The sequence below is a fragment of the Crinia signifera genome, chromosome 2 (genome assembly GCF_055691185.1).
Source record: "Crinia signifera chromosome 2, ASM5569118v1, whole genome shotgun sequence".
NCBI lineage: Eukaryota > Metazoa > Chordata > Amphibia > Anura > Myobatrachidae > Crinia > Crinia signifera.
Window position 1 is genome coordinate 34,543,637 of NC_139218.1, and position 16,227 is coordinate 34,559,863.

At 46.8% G+C, this 16,227-nt stretch overlaps 2 protein-coding genes across 2 annotated transcripts; one reads left to right on the forward strand and one right to left on the reverse strand.

The window, feature by feature from the left end:
- Positions 1-364: 364 nt before the first annotated feature.
- ATP5PF (ATP synthase peripheral stalk subunit F6) lies at positions 365-5,370 on the reverse strand. The gene is made up of 4 exons (XM_083171884.1): positions 5,227-5,370; positions 3,761-3,949; positions 2,991-3,115; positions 365-472 (listed from the first exon to the last, which is right to left on the reverse strand). Exons 2-4 carry the CDS (start codon positions 3,928-3,930, stop codon positions 444-446), a joined length of 324 nt encoding a protein of 107 aa, XP_083028010.1. The 5' UTR covers positions 3,931-3,949; positions 5,227-5,370; the 3' UTR covers positions 365-443.
- Positions 5,371-9,091: 3,721 nt separating this feature from the next.
- RDH14 (retinol dehydrogenase 14) lies at positions 9,092-12,089 on the forward strand. Its single transcript, XM_083171885.1, has 2 exons — positions 9,092-9,484; positions 11,285-12,089. The coding sequence occupies exons 1-2, from the start codon at positions 9,128-9,130 to the stop codon at positions 11,900-11,902; spliced, it is 975 nt and encodes a 324-aa protein (XP_083028011.1). The 5' UTR covers positions 9,092-9,127; the 3' UTR covers positions 11,903-12,089.
- The last annotated feature ends 4,138 nt before the right edge of the window (positions 12,090-16,227 follow it).

A 16,227-nucleotide genomic window follows, 5' to 3' on the forward strand; every position in this document is an offset into this window, starting at 1 on the left:
ACATCCTCTGTTGTAATAACTGTTCAATTTTGTGTCATCTGCAAAGATGGTTACATTGCTAGATTACGTATTAAGATAGAGTTTTGTTTCCAGGGACCCCAGACAGCCCAAAACACACGAAATTGGTGTCTTCTTTCATTTATTTATAAACATTATTATGTGTGTAATAATATTTCACCTACAGCCTTGTTCCGTTTATTGTCCCCTCGCACCAATATCCAAACCGGCTATTGAAAGCAAAATTCCTAATCACCTGCTTCGGGTTCCCTGGAGATTTGCCACCTCGGAGCAAAGTATAAGCAGCATGTCTGTATATGTCAGTGTGTGGACACAAGATTTCACAGCAAACACAGAAACCACACTCTGAAAATCACCATTGGTTTATTAATTTACTAGTAACACAGCCAAGACAGGCGGCATTAGCACATCAGTCTAAAATAACTTCATTTCTGAACATCCTCCAGGTTGGGTTCTGAAAGAAAGAAAAAGACATTACCTAGATTGTCAGCTCTTAAAGCAAGGCTCTGCATTTCATATACATTGTTGCATTGTCAGGAGATCTTGGGAGGTGTAACCTGAACTTGTAATGAGGTGAGGATTAAACTACTATACTATAATAATACTGCACCCACACTACGTCTCATGGCTCCTCTAATCACATTCATATTAACAGGCATTGTTCATCCTGTTGTGACATCATTCACAGTGAGCTCTGTAGGGCTTATTCAATAACAGGGTGCAAAATTATTGGTTACAACCACTGCTACAAATCAGGGCAATTAGATTTAAAAAAAAAAAAAAAAAAAGAAGAAAAAAGAAGAATTAAACATTTTTTCCTCCCATATTTTATTACTGCTGTAAATTATCGCAGAAACATTATATTGTGTAGTCAGTTTCAGGATGTGCGCTATTGGTCGATGGGTAATAGGACACATGAAAAAGGTCGTCATGCAAGTCGACATTGACAATAGATCGACATAAGATTTTTGTGTCTATGTGGACATATTAGTGTAACGCGCCCCCTCGGCATACTGCTATAATCTCCCTATATGCTCGCTTCGATCGTAACATAAGAACAAGTCAGTTAATAAAAAACCATGAAAATCTTGTGTCAACCTTTGGCATATCTACTTTTTTCTTGTGTCGACCTTTGGTCAAGGTCTACCTAGTGCATGTCGACCAGATCACTTTTTAAATCACAAAAATTGAAAATCAATGGTTTCAGAGCATTTGTGTTTTTGTTTTTTTTCATGATCCCATGGATTTTATAGGATTTTTTCCCCATTTATGCATTTCACCCTCTTCACAAGGCTGCAATGGCATCTGCATCCATGGACAGGGGGTGGGTTTTTGTTCTCGGGTAGCTGGCTGTTTGCTGGGCTCCTAAGATTTGCATAGCAGCGATCAAGTCTGAATCATGATCTAGGTGTACTGCGGACTTTGGAGGACATTCTAGTTCGTTCACACGAGGGGGAAGCGAGGCTTTGTTTCTGCACATGTGCAGGCTCTGCTGCGACGCAACAACTTGCATAACTGCCGAACCCATCGCACAGAGCAGTGCGGGATGGGGGGGGGGGGGAGGAGTCACCAGAGAGAGACTTTGTTGCAAGTGTCGACGACCATCAAATGATTTTGGCCCCGCGCGTAAGGCTGTGATTGGATGTTTATGCACAACAACCATTCACATGCGCGTGGGGACGTTTGCCATGCGATCGGGAGGCGTTTAGCTGGCTTGCAAAGCTGCGAAATTCCCAGCTTTGCGAGTCAACCAGAATGACCTCCTTTGCATATTAGAGAGGTGTGTGTGTGTCCGTTCTATGGATGTTTTGCACCAGACATCAGTTGATAAAGTGCACACTGATATTACTGCTGGCTATGTAACCAAGCGTACATGTTGGGTGAGTCAGGCCTAAGATGTAGTACAATATCTGCATGTAGACCCAGGCACCTAGTGCATGTCCATCGCCGCTTACTGGGCATCACTGCAAACAAAATAGGTTACATACGCAAGTATGTATGTATGTATGTATGTATGTATGTGAGCTTCTGAATTAATCACTCCCCCCACACACACACACCAGAAATAGGGACAGTCAGCTGGAGCTCTAGTGTAGGTCTCCTCCAAGGTGGCGGACATTTTTTGAAGGGGGTGTGGTTCTGTCGGTCATTAGTGGGTGGCTAATTCGGGGCAGTACGGATGGTGTAATGGTTAGCATTACTGCCTCACAGCACTAGGGTCATGTGTTCGATTCCCACTATGGCTCTAACTGTGCGAAGTTTGTACATTCTCCCCATGATTGCGTGGGTTTCCACCGGGTACTCCGGTTTCCTCCCACAATCCAAAAATATACTGGTAGGTCAATTGGCTCCCAACAAAAACCTCTGTTCTCACATTTCAATTGTGCTACGATTTATACCCGCATCTCTTCTCACTCGTAATCGTTCATCTCTTCCAACGATAACCCTGGTAGTAGACGCACAACTCCTCTGCTTCCCTACAGATCAGCCGTATTGTGCTGCTGATTGGTACAGGTGCTTGATTGCAGTTGTAATGTCAAGGTCTGTGTACCCTGTATTGCTTTAATGTGTGCCCTATGTATGGCGCTGCCAACCACTTGTGGAGATTTATAAATAAAATGTAGCAATAATAATCTGTATTGCCTTTAACCACCAACATATTGTCAGCTGGAAAGAGTGTTGTCAAAAAATGTCTGTCAAGTCCAAACCCTTCAAATTTATCTATCAAAAGCAATGATTAGTAAATTGAGGCCAAGTGAATGGGTGTGGCGGGAACGGTCCCATTTGATTTGGATGGATGGAAGCAAGCAAAAGTCACGATACCATAGCCCAGTCAAATTGAATACTGCTCAAAGCAGCCAAGTGGCCTGACGTGCAGGGAGGGGCTGTTCAGGGTGATTGAGGCCAATGTGTCCGTACAAATCTGTATACACACACACACACACACACACACACAATTTGAAACTATTAACCTTCAAACTTGAACTCTGGAAACTTTTCCAAGTCTCCTCCTCCGAATAACCTCTGCAGCTTGTTTAGGTCTTCATTGAGCTCTTTCTGGTAAGCCGGAGAGTCACCGACTATGCCGCCAGATTGCCTGCAACAGATGAATGTTGTATAATATAGCAGAAATTAAAGAGACGGCAGCAGAAGCTACAGGACTGTATTTCCAGTAAAGCCCCGCACACACTGGGTGACTGAGCGGAAAGCAGTTCAGTTTTGCGGTTTGAGCTGCTTTCGGTTCAAAAGCCATCCAGTGTGTACGTGGCAGCGATGAGCGGTGGGCGCTGATGCGTTCTCCCGCATAAATCACTGGCCCAGCCCCTGATCTGCCGGTATCATCAGCATATGAGCGACAGAGTAGACGGCTTTTAATAGCATCCTTATTTGGAAAGTCGTCCACCCTGGGGAAAATCAGATCAGCATCTAGTCACATTAACCAGTGCATATGGGGGAAGCCCAGCACCGCTGTAGATGCCTGGCCTGCCCCCCACATTAGCGTCGGCAGGTCCGGTCCACCCCAAATGGTGTAGATCAGTATGGGTGTTTTGTAGGGGGAAGTGGAGGGGGGTATTTGACCCAAGTTGGTATCGGAGTTCCAGTTTCAGTGCTATATAGGACTGCAATAGAAAGAACAGCTCCAGCTTATAAAACTATATAAAGCAGTTGATCTTTATATACTAGAGTTAGCAAACTGGAACAAAATCATATTTCAGAGTTAAAGCTGGTGACATTAACTTACTTGCTCTTTGCCTTGTAGTCTTGGATCTTATCCACAAAGAGTTTCTGGATGGGGTCTAACTCCTTGGTCTTGTTGAAAGCTATGGCTGTCATCCCAATGTTTCTCCTCAAATGAATGGAGATTGCAGACCGGAGGATGGAGGAGAAGCGGAAGAGATGCTGGAGAACCATGGTTGTACCTGAACCTCACCTAGAGCCAAAGTCAAAAAGGGTAGAAATAAAAGAATTAACTCTGAACCAATACTCACAAGAATGGAACGTATTCGGAATGGTCATGAAGTGACTCATGAGATAGCACCGATATCCTGCCAAACTGATAACCCGCATTCTTCTGCTTATTGGACCAGCCAATTAATTAGTACTACTCTAGCATATAGGAGACGCAAAAACTTTACTGATACAATAAAAGTTCTAGACCAGTGGTTCCCAACCCTGGTCCTCAAGTACCCCCAACAATGCACATTTTACAGGTTACCCAGCAGGTGCACTCATTATTCAGACACATTTTAAAAGATCCACAGGTGGAGCTAATTATGTTACTTGTGATTCTGTGTGGAGACCTGCAAAACATGCACTGTTGGGGGTACTTGAGGACCAGGGTTGGGAACCACTGTTCTAGACCATCATGTAAGGAGGAGCCAAAAGGTAAGACAATTTTTAAAGCAGCTTACAACATGAATGGGTGGTACAGGCAGCTGACATCAGAAGCTGAAGATTCTTAAAAGCATAATATTATTAATATGGAACTTTGTTACTATTAGGGCAGCACAGATGGTGTAATGCAGGCATTCCCAACCGCGGTCCTCAAGGCACACTTAAGGTGGCCCTACACTGCTCTGACTTTTTGGAGCAGTGTAGGACCATCCGATCCCCAGTGGGCATGTGGTCGTTTCACATGTGATGTATTGCATGTGACCCTATTCCCTGCCACCGGGAGGGGGCCGAATCTGGATTGAGGAGAGGCAGACGAGGAGAGGCAAGGGGCACAGAGGCTGGAGGGGAAAAGGGGCACAGAGGCTGGAGGGGAAAAGGGGCACAGAGGCTGGAGGGGAAAAGGGGCACAGAGGCTGGAGGGGAAAAGGGTAACAGAGGCTGGAGGAGAAAAGGGGCACAGAGGCTGGAGGAGAAAGGGGCACAGAGGCTGGAGAGGAGGGGCTGATGCCGGCATCCCTAACCTCAATCCTCAAGTCACACTAGATGTCACTAAAACTTGAGAACCGAGGATTGAAATGCATGGCTTAGGCACTGGAGGTGTTTGGGTAATAAACCCTGCAGGCAGCTGGTAGGGCACAGTGGTGGCTGCGCGCTACGCATGATGGGAAGACAAGGGTCACCCTACCCCGGCTGTGAGACTGATGACAATGTGTGGGAATACCCCGTACTACAGCCCAGTGACTATAACAGCCGCTCCATACAGTGACCGTGCCCCGTACAGCCCCGGTCACCGGCTTCCACGCCGCAGCTTACCTCTCCGGTCACCTTGCTGTCTGTCACTGTCCGCAGAAGGCAGAAGCACAGTGATGACGTCAGTACGTGGGGTGTTCCAGCAGAGACCCCGCCCCTTGTAACAGCGTCAGAGCCGGTGCCCCGCCACCTCCTTGGTTTCTGCTGCGGTAACCTGTCACTCAGCCTTGCCCCGCCCTCAGGCTCTGATCCCAGTCATTCCCAATGGTGCTAGTAGCTTGTTTAGTGATCTTTAACACTGACAGTAATACTACTGGTACTCTGTAAAAAGCTATACAACCCATGATCTACAGCACAGAGCACACTGTCACATAAACACAGCTGCTAGGGTAGTTACAATGAGTCTGTCCCAAAGATATGCGTTACATTGTCATGTCGACAGGTGTCAACATTGACACACACACACAAGGTTGACACGAAAAAGGTCGAAAAGTTTTTTTTCATTTTTCTTTCCGAAGAAGGTGTGATTTTTTTTGGGTACTTGTGTATTATCACGGCGCCCGTCACGTCGCATCGCATACCACTAATTAAGGGATGCGATGGCATGCGATGGACCCGATTTGAGGCTTTTCCCGGGATGAGTGTACAATTTTAATATTGCGTCTCATCGCATGCCATTATAATGGCATGCGATGCGATTTCAATGTTAAATGCCCACCCAGACCCGATTTTCAATATACCCAACCTGATGGGTAATGACAATGTTAAATGCCCCTCCATTGTTAATGCCACCCCACTATCAATGCCAACCCGAAGCGTGGCGAGCGCAGCGAGCCCGCGAGAGGCGGCGGTACGTGTCCTCTGACCTTTTCATACCCCCACTATCCACGTCGGCATGGAGCTGATTTTATATAGTGTGGCGAGCGCAGCGAGCCACCGAGCCCGAAGCGTGACGAGCGCAGCGAGCCCCGCGAGGGGACGCGCATTACTTCACAAGTATTACGCGTCCGCTCGCTACACTTCGGGCTAGGTGGCTCGCTGCGCTCGCCACACTATATAGAATCAACTCCACGCCGACGTGCATAGTGGGGGTATGAAAAGGTCGGAGGACGTTCATCGTGGGGTGGCGTTAACAATGGGGGGCATTTCACCCATGAGGGGGGTATGCAATTAAAATTGGGGTTTCGGTTTTTTTTTAACATTGGACCCAATGTAAAATTGGGTCTCAGGGACCATTTTACATTGATTCCAATGTAAAAATCGCGTCGATCGCATCGCATGCGATTTGGTTGCATGCGATGCGATCGATGCGATTTTTTTAGGTCCCGATGCTTGAGATAAAAATCGCTGGCGCCGTGCTAGGAAACAAGTACTTTTTTTATACTTTACCACTTTACCATTCAAGTGGACATAGAGTAGGATTTTAATAGTGTGCCTTCGCTCACCCGAGGGGACGCAATACACTTATTTATTTATTTATTAACAGTTTCTTATATAGCGCAGCATATTCCAGTGCGCTTTACAAAGGGGACAGTGATACAACAAAACAGGGTATTTACAGACAGTCAAAATGTAGGAGGGCCCTGCTCGCAAGCTTACACAGTGTAAGTGTATTGCGTCCCCTCGGGTGAGCGAAGGCACACTTTTAAAATCCTACTCTATGTCCACTTGAATGGTAAAGTATATTAAAAAAAAATCACACCTTCTTCGGAAAGAAAAATGCAAAAAAACTATGAAAAACTCATGTAGACCTTTTTCCTGTTAACATGTTGCTGAACCTGTTGTCAAACTTTTGACCATATAGACCTAAGGCATGTTGACCTTTTTGAAGAGTTGACCAATAGTGGTCGACCTTATTACTGTCTGGCCTGTGACCCATACCAAAGGGGGTTCTCAGAGTAAAGCCCCATACACACTAGGGCCCTATTCAGATCTGATCACAGTACAAATTTGTTTGGAAAATGGGCAAAACCATGTGCACGGCAGGTGGGGCAGATGTAACGTGCAGAGAGAGTTAAATTTGGGTGGGGTGCGTTGAAACTGAAATCTAAATTGCAGTGTAAAAATAATGCAGCCACTATTTACCCTGCACAGAAACAAAAAACCTCACACAAATCTAACACTCTACATGTTACATCGATCTGCCCCAACTGCAGTGCACATGGATTTGCCCATTCTCCAAACAAATTTGTACTGCGATCAGATCTTAATAAAGGCCTAGGTGATATTGTACACAAAGGGCTTTCTGAGCGATATTGTGGACAATCCCCCTCGCTGTCGCTCACCACTTTCCACTGCCTGAAACCCCCCCCCCCATCCGGTCCCTGATGCCACTAATATTGGAGGGAGGGGGACACTGGGCCTCTAATTTGCTAGATACTCTATTTGTATTACAGTAAATATATTGTTTTGTTGCCAGTCATGATTGCCAACCCTACATATACTCTGGTTAAACAGTGTCTAGGTCGACAGTCAATAATACCCCTTTTACACTGCCGCAAAACTCCGGGTCTTCGGCGGGTCAGTGGCGGTGTAAATGGGACACGCCGTGTCCCTTTACAGTTTACACAGGACTTCTACCCAGGTCCTGACCTGGGTAGAACATGGCCAGGACCTGGGTAGAGGGCGGTGTAAATGGGTACGCCGGGTCATCCGACCCGGCTCCCATTTACAACAATGGGGGACGTGCAACCTGCGGACCTCAGCGTCCGCAGGTTGGACGGGGGGCACAGACAGCCTGTGCTACTGTCTGCTATACTCTGCAGACAGCTGCAGCGGAGGAGGTGAATGGATGCCAGTGTGCGGCATCCATTCACCTCCCGGACGACCGCTGAGCTGGTGCACGGGGGCTGCGGGCGGTGTAAATGGAGCAAACGTCTGGTCACACCCGGTTTGAAGCAGGGATCGAAAACCCGGGTGCGACCCGGCGTTTTTGGTGTAAAAGGGGTATTAGTGGACCACTCTTGGTTGACAGTTAAAAGGTCGACAAAAGAAAAAAGGTAGACATGGTTTAGGTCGACACAAGCAAAATGTCAACATGAAATGGTTGACATGAGTTTTTCATTTTATTTATTATTTTACAGTTTCTTATATAGCGCAGCAGATTCCGTTGCAGTTTCTTATATAGCGCAGCAGATTCCGTTGCGCTTTACAATAGTAGACATTGATAAAACAAACTGGGTAACAGACAGACTTGGGGGTAGGAGGGCCCTGCTGCAAGCTTACAATCTTTGATTTTTTTTCCGGGAAAGATCTGATCCTGTGGCATCGCTCTTCCAACGCAGCGTCGGATCACAGAAGCCGGCAATGGTCGGCCTTTACTTAAGATGCTTCCTGCATCTTTTGCAGAACTTTGCACGGCCTCTGCATACAGTACAAAGCTTCTGTGCGATTAGTTTCCATGTCAGAATCACCCCTACATAACCTTGGGATGTCTGCTATGGAACAGCTGAACGTCACTGCTATAACTCAAGGCCAGTGAATCGTTGCTCTAGTTCGACAGGCCATTAAAAAAAAAAGTAATCACAAGTAAAAAGTCGACACAAGAAAAGGTCAACATGAGTTTTTCACAATTTTTTTTCATGTTTTGGTCTTTTTCATACACGCTGACTTAAATCGGGAATGGTAACGCATGCCGAGCAAAACGAGTACTCTGAAGGGATGAGCTACACTAATTGGGGGTTCATGTCGACATTGACATAAAAAGTGATGAAAGCGCATGGCGACCTTTTGACCCTGACAAACTTTTTTTACTGTGTAGACTTTTGCATGTTGACCTTTTGTTGTCAACCTGTTAACTGTCTACCTAGAGTCCTAGACACTGTAGAGTAGACCATTCAATCCACACCCGACCAGGCAAATATTACTGCAGGGTCATCCTGAGCAGCAAATGCTGTGCTGCAGGTTAAAATACTATCTAATCTATTGGTTTCCCTGAGTCAGGGTTCTTCTGCCCACATCCAACATGGCGACCAGCGGTTCCTCGGCGCTGATGGTGGCGGCGGCCGTGGCCCTGGGCGGCGGGCTGATCCTAGTGGCTCGCCGACTCATGAGCAGCAACGTCCGGGCCGCGGCCTCTGCCCTGATGCGGGGCAAGACGGTGATCATCACCGGGGCCAACTGCGGGATAGGCCGGGCCACGGCAGCAGAGCTGCTCAGGCAGCAGGCCCGCGTCATTCTGGCTTGCAGGGACAGGGACCGGGCGGAGGAAGCGGCCCGGGAGCTGAGGCTGGAGGCCGGGGACAGCGGGGAGATCAGTGTCAGGGAGCTGGACCTAAGCTCCCTGCAGTCAGTCCGGCGCTTCTGCCAGGAAGTGGTGAAGGTATGGAGCCTGGGTACTGCTGCTGGCAGCGCTGGGAAGTAGGGACTGTCAGAGAACATAGGGATGGCTCAATGCATCCTGGGACTACCAGAAAATAGGGGCAGCTCAGTACAGTCTGGGACTTCCAGGAAAATAGGGACAGCTTGGTACAGTCTCAGGCAGGGACTGTCACAGAAAATAGGGACAGCTCAGTGCATCCTGGAACTGCCAGGAAAATAGGGACAGCAAGGTACAGCCTCAGGTAGGGACTGTCAGAAAAAAATAGGGACAGCTCAGTGCATTCTGGGACTGCATGGAAAATATGGACAGCTCAGTGCATCCCGGAACTGCCAGGAAAATAGGGACAGCTCGATGCATCCCGGAACCGCCAGGAAAATACGGACAGCTCAGTGCATCCCGGAACTGCCAGGAAACACTAATTTTACGAGTAGAACACTTGGGTCAGAATGGTAATTCTCCACTGCATTTTAGTATATTTTAGGTATATTGGTTTAAAATGACTCAATAATTGCCGATATAGGACCAGATGTACTAAGCTTGAAAAGTGATAGAATGGAGAGTGATAAACCACCAGCCAATCAGCTACTACCTGCCATGTCACAGGCTGTGTTTGAAAAATGACAGGTAGGAGCTGATTGGTTGGTGGTTTATATCACTTTTCATTTTATCACTTTTCAAGGCTTAGTACATCTCGTCCATTAGTAGTTACTTTGATCATTATAGAAATAATGGTACTCTTTACCTAGAAGGGCGCCCGTCGCGGGCATCGCGGGTACATTTATGTATGGCCGCGACGCGATGCCCGCGATTTCCCATTGAAACCAATGTTAAACATGGAAATCGTGTCGGTCGCGTCGCGGCCGGCCATAAATGTACCCGCGATGCCCGCGACGCGATGCTCCCGATTTCCCATAGGAATCAATGTTAAAAGGCGCGATGGACCCGATTTTACTGTTAAATGGCTCAATCCACCCGATTTGGCCATAGGAATCAATGTTAAATGGGCCACAGAGCCCATTAACCCTTAAATGTCCCCCCAAATTTTTAACGCCACCCCACGATCCACGCCAACCCGAAGCGTGGCGAGCGCAGCGAGCCCGCGAGGGGCGGCGGTACGCGTCCTCCGACCTTTTCATGACCTACTATCCACTAGGGCGTGGTGTGAGAATATAATAGTGTGGCGAGCGCAGCGAGCCACCGAGCCCGAAGCGTGGCGAGCGGACGCGGATACCTTCACAGTTATGCGCGTCCCCTCGCGGGCTTCACAGGTGTCCGTGGCGAGGCGGACACCTGTGAAGCCCGCGAGGGGACGCGTCTACCTGTGAAGGTATCCGCGTCCCCTCGCGGGGCTCGCCACGCTTCGGGCTCGGTGGCTCGCTGCGCTCGCCAAACTATTATATTCTCACACCACGCCCTAGTGGATAGTAGGGCATGAAAAGGTCGGAGGACGCGTACCGCCGCCCCTCGCGGGCTCGCTGCGCTCGCCACGCTTCGGGTTGGCGTGGATCGTGGGGTGGCGTTAAAAATTTGGGGGACATTTAAGGGTTAATTTGGCCTATTTGGCCCCAAATCGGGTCCATTGAGGCATTTAACAGTAAAATCGCGGTCAATCTGCCGTTTTAACATTGTTCCCTATGGGAAAATCGCGGGCATCGCGGCCATCCCGATTTACCCGCGATCACCGCGATTTTTACCCCCGACGACCGCGATTTCAATCGCTGGCGCCCTTCTAGGTAAAGAGTACCGAAATAATTAATATAATTATTATTTTTCTTTCTTCTCGTCCCATTTCCCTTACAGGAAGAACCTCGGCTCGATGTGCTCATCAACAATGCCGGCGTCTTTCAGTGCCCCTACATGAAGACGGAAGATGGGTTTGAAATGCAGTTCGGTGTGAACCACCTAGGTCACTTTCTCCTCACTCACCTCCTCATTGGCCTCCTGAAAAGCTCCGCCCCCAGCAGGATCGTGGTCGTTTCCTCCAAACTTTATAAATACGGTGAAATCAATTTTGAAGATTTAAACAGTGAGAAGAGTTACAGTCGAAGCTTTGGTTACAGCCGCAGCAAATTGGCTAACGTCTTGTTCACTAGACAGCTGGCCAGGCGCCTGGAAGGCACCGGGGTAACGGTCAATGTCCTTCATCCTGGAATAGTCCGAACCAATTTAGGAAGGCATATAAATATCCCTGTCTTGATAAAACCCCTGTTTAATGTGGTGTCCTGGGCTTTCTTTAAAACTCCCGAGGAAGGAGCTCGGACCTCTGTCTACTTGGCATCCTCTCCAGAAGTGGAGGGGGTATCTGGGAAATATTTTGGTGACTGCAAAGAGGAAGAACTTCTGCCAAAAGCTATGGATGACTTGGTCGCTAGGAAACTCTGGGACATAAGTGAAGTCATGGTTGGGCTTATTAAATAATTGTAGGACAGATTAGATCTGGTTACCAATTGTTTTTCCACTGTAAAGTACTGTAAAGAAGATGGGTTTAAGCAAAATGCAGAATATTCTTAGCATTATATATATTAAGTCAATCTGAGCACGAATCGATGTTATTTACCATTTGCTGTACATTAAAATCCATTATATTAAATTATTGATCAATGGCCGTAATGTGATGTGTTCTTCGTTTGATGTTAAGAAATTATAAATACGTTGTTTCTTCTTCGGGATAGTGTGCAGTAAATATTGGGGGGGGGGGGGGGGGGTAGGGGTGATTCTGATCTAATTGCAATAATGCAAGTTCGTCCCCATCCCAATGTTTTGGGGACTGTGCATGGTCTATAAAGCGTAAATGCAGCTCCCCTTTGCGAATGGCTTCAGTAAATTGCATTGTCGTTGAGCCGTTTGCAAGAATCGGGAAGGTCGGTGCCGGAAGGATGAGAATCTCCCACGGGATGGTCGTGACAATGGAATGATTTCTCCTGCTGCGGAGACATGCGAGGGGATGCGTCTCTGGTTCTTGGTAATCTTTGATTTTCGCAGTTTACCGAGCCAAACAGAATGAGGGCCATTGGGTATTTAAAGTACTAGTCATAGGGAACAGTGAATAGAACAACTCGACCCAAAAGTGAAAGTGTGGCGAGCGGCGGCAGAACGCGTCCTCCGACCTTTTCATACCCCCACTATCCACGTCGGCGAGGAGTTGATTTTATATAGTGTGGCGACGCTGACGTGGATAGTGGGGGTATGAAACCATCGGAGGACGCATTCCGCCGCCGCTCGCCACACAGCAGTGAACAAATTACATAAAAAAATGGCATTGCACGGCACTAAAATGGCCCATGCTTTGCAATCTCACTACGTTAATGTACGTAGGAAATCTGGGCGCCCTGCTAGGAAACAGGTACCAACGCCAGGCCTAGCCAACTATGGTTCTCCAGATGTTTGGAAACTACACATCCCTGCATGTTTTGCCACAGTTCTAGCATTCTATAATAGCAAAAGTGTTGCAAGGTATGCCACAAGTTGGCCAGGCCTGCACTATAATCAGTGCCATTGCTCAATTTAGCCTTTCTGAGCGATATCTCCAATGGAGCATGTTCCCACTGACGGCTGATGCATGCACCCGTGGATCCTTAATGACTCCCCCCTCCGTCGTATGCATGTACTTGTCACCTGTTGGTCTTGGCAAGTGTGTATGCACTTGCTGATTATGGTACCTCATGTGTATGCACCTTTAATCTTAAGGTAGACTGTGATGGAACAGGGCCAGGCTATTCATGTAATTATAATATGGGTAAGGATTAGCACTGGTAGAATTATAATTTAGGAAGATAATCGGTAAAGACCAACATAAAACTGCAAAATTAACACCTGCGGTAACTGGTTGGCGGTGCTCCTAAATATGTTCAGCGTAACAACTGAAAGAACAAGTCAAGAAATGACCAAGGAAGAACACAATGGATTTTGGGCCAAACTTTAAGAATTATTGATAAATGAGTGATTTAAAAATTAACTTTTATTTAATAAAATAACCACTCGTGAGCATTTGACAAAATAAATAAGAAAAGTGATAGTACATATAAATATAATAGGTATTGAACAACAATATTTGATCATTTAGCTATTCACAAGTAATCAAGGGTGAAAATGATTGTGTAACTGTTTCTTCCAAATGTTTTCATTCCATCAATATGTGCTTCTATGTACTGGTTGAGCGTATAGGATATGAGGATGGAGAAGTACAGTTAATGAACGCCCTACACTAAATCCCAAAAGTCCACAATTAAAAAAAACAACTATGATCTTAGTCAGTAGATGTCACAGTCCTCTGATGGAATAGTTTGGCCTTACACACAGAAATGAAAAGGGGACAGTGCTTCTGTCTGGATAAATTACAGCCTCCGGTATTCCGTGTTGGTCTCCCAGACAGGTACTGACCCAGCCACTCACTGCTTAGCTTCTAAAGCTGTGTACACACAGTGCGATTTGGTCGCTGAGCGATTTTGGCTTAAAATCGCTCAGCAATATATTGCTCAGTTTACTGCCAATTTCAGCTATATATTGCTCAAACTGTGTACACACAGAGCAATATGATCACGGCCAATACATTGCTAGCAATATATTGCTCAGCAATCATATTGGTCAGTGTCCCGTTTTCATCAGCGACCAGAGATGGTCACAGATGAAAATGTCACACTGCTGGGAGAAGAGGCAGGGAAAGCAAGCTCCTCCGACCAGCGACCATTAGGGGGCTGCAAACCGGACCTCGCACTATGGTCGCTGAGCAACCATATTGCCAGCGATTATAGTCCGTCTGTAGGCACCATATGTGTACCGTTTTCATCAGCGATTTTGGCTGAAATGTGCAAGCTATTCTGTCTCTACCTCATTTTGACTAGAAATCGCTGGTCGCTGGTGTACAGTGCATTGTGCACCAGCAACCAGCGCTTTTTAGCCATAATCTGAGGAGCAGGCTCCTGCGACCATGAAGGGCTGACAACAGGGGCACACTCCCGGCAATTTATCTCCCACAGCACATGAAATCACTGGCAATATGGTCGCTTAGCAACCATATTGTCAGCGATATGTGCAGAAATCGCCCTTGTGTGTACACAGCTTAAGTTCTGATGGAATCAGGCAGCCCAGTGATGTATGGCAGTAACACTTACTTCAAAGATGAGAGGAGACCAATGGCCAAGAGGGAGCCAAGGCATGCTTCTGCTTTTTCCATGTATGTTTCCAGGACACCCCGTTACATAAATGGTATTGCAATGGGGCCTGGTATGGTTCAGCCAATGAGAGAGCAACAGATTGACAGTATGAGGTGAAAGATGGTGGGTTAACACAGACTACCTGACCCTCTCCATGCGGGACAAAATGCTCTGTTCCTGGAGTTCCCTGGTAATGTATGATTGCCATCACCTGTGGTGACACCTTTATGATCAATTACCTAGCTCCCCACAGGTGATGGCAATCATACATTACCAGGGAACTCCAGAAACAGAGCATTTTCTCCCTCATGGAGAGGGTCAGGTAGTCAAGTATGACACAGACAGCTCCACCTTCTACCGTCCATCTTGTGCTGGCATCAAATAGTGGATGAGAGTGGAAGGAGCCGGTGATCACCCCTCAGAAAAAAAGAATAAGCTTTGTGAGTTGTTTAGCACAATAGCAGTTTTGCCAACAGAGTATCTAATACACATATGGAAAGACATAACTATTTACCAAACTTATAATATTGTAAATGATAAATAGATGTATCCACTGTTCAGTTATTGAGACACGCACTAGGTGCCAGTAACTGGGAGTAGTGCCCACCTATGGGCATCCAGCGGACAGTATATTGAGATTCTGGTTGGATGATCAGAATAACAAGTAAGGTAATAAATGGTCTGTGCTTGCCAATACCCAGTGTAGCCAGGCATGTGTCTGCATAGAACAGGGGTAGATGTATATATTAACTACAATCAGTAAACCTGCTACTCACACAAAGGTATGAATTGTGACAATTGCGAGGGGGACTCCCAATGAGGGTGAAGGGGTCGCATCAGCAGTGACAGCTGTGGGCAGGTTCAGTGGGGACTAAGGATGGCCATTGTTGCCATTGTCATCGATGGTAATATCGCATCTGACCATCGATAGTGTTACAATATGCAATGGATGACCATGGGCTTCACAGTGTTGGGGGGTGGAGCTATCACAAGCATTGGTTTTGCTGTGCCATCGATAGAGGATGCTGGCTACCTTGGTTTGTGCAACATGGCGACAGAGCCCACAGACAGGAGTGCAAAACCTACAGCCCTGATATGTTTTGAGGGCAGGAGTGGTGAGGCTATGAATGCTCTCTTCCATGATAATGGTTGCTGCGGGATGAAACCCATGGCCGACAGTATAAGGACTGCAATAATAGTGCACACTATGGGCCAGGGCAGTGGAAGCTATAGATTCGCAGGCTGCTAAATAAACTTGAAAGTGTGGGATTGGATTATAAAACAATTAAATGGATAAGAACCTGGTTGCAGGATAGGAAACAGACAGTTGTAGTAAATGGAGTGCATTCTATGGAAGGATATGTTACCAGTGGAGTACCCCAGGGATCTGTACTTGGACCAGTGCTCTTTAATATCTTTGTTAGTGACATTGCAAATGGTATTGAAGGGAAAGTATGCCTTTTTGCAGATGACACAAAGATATGCAACAGGGTAGGGTACTTGTGGATTATCACGGCTCCCATCGCATGCCATATATAGTGGCATGCGATGGGATGCGATTTTTGCCGTTTTTGCATGCATGCAATTTTT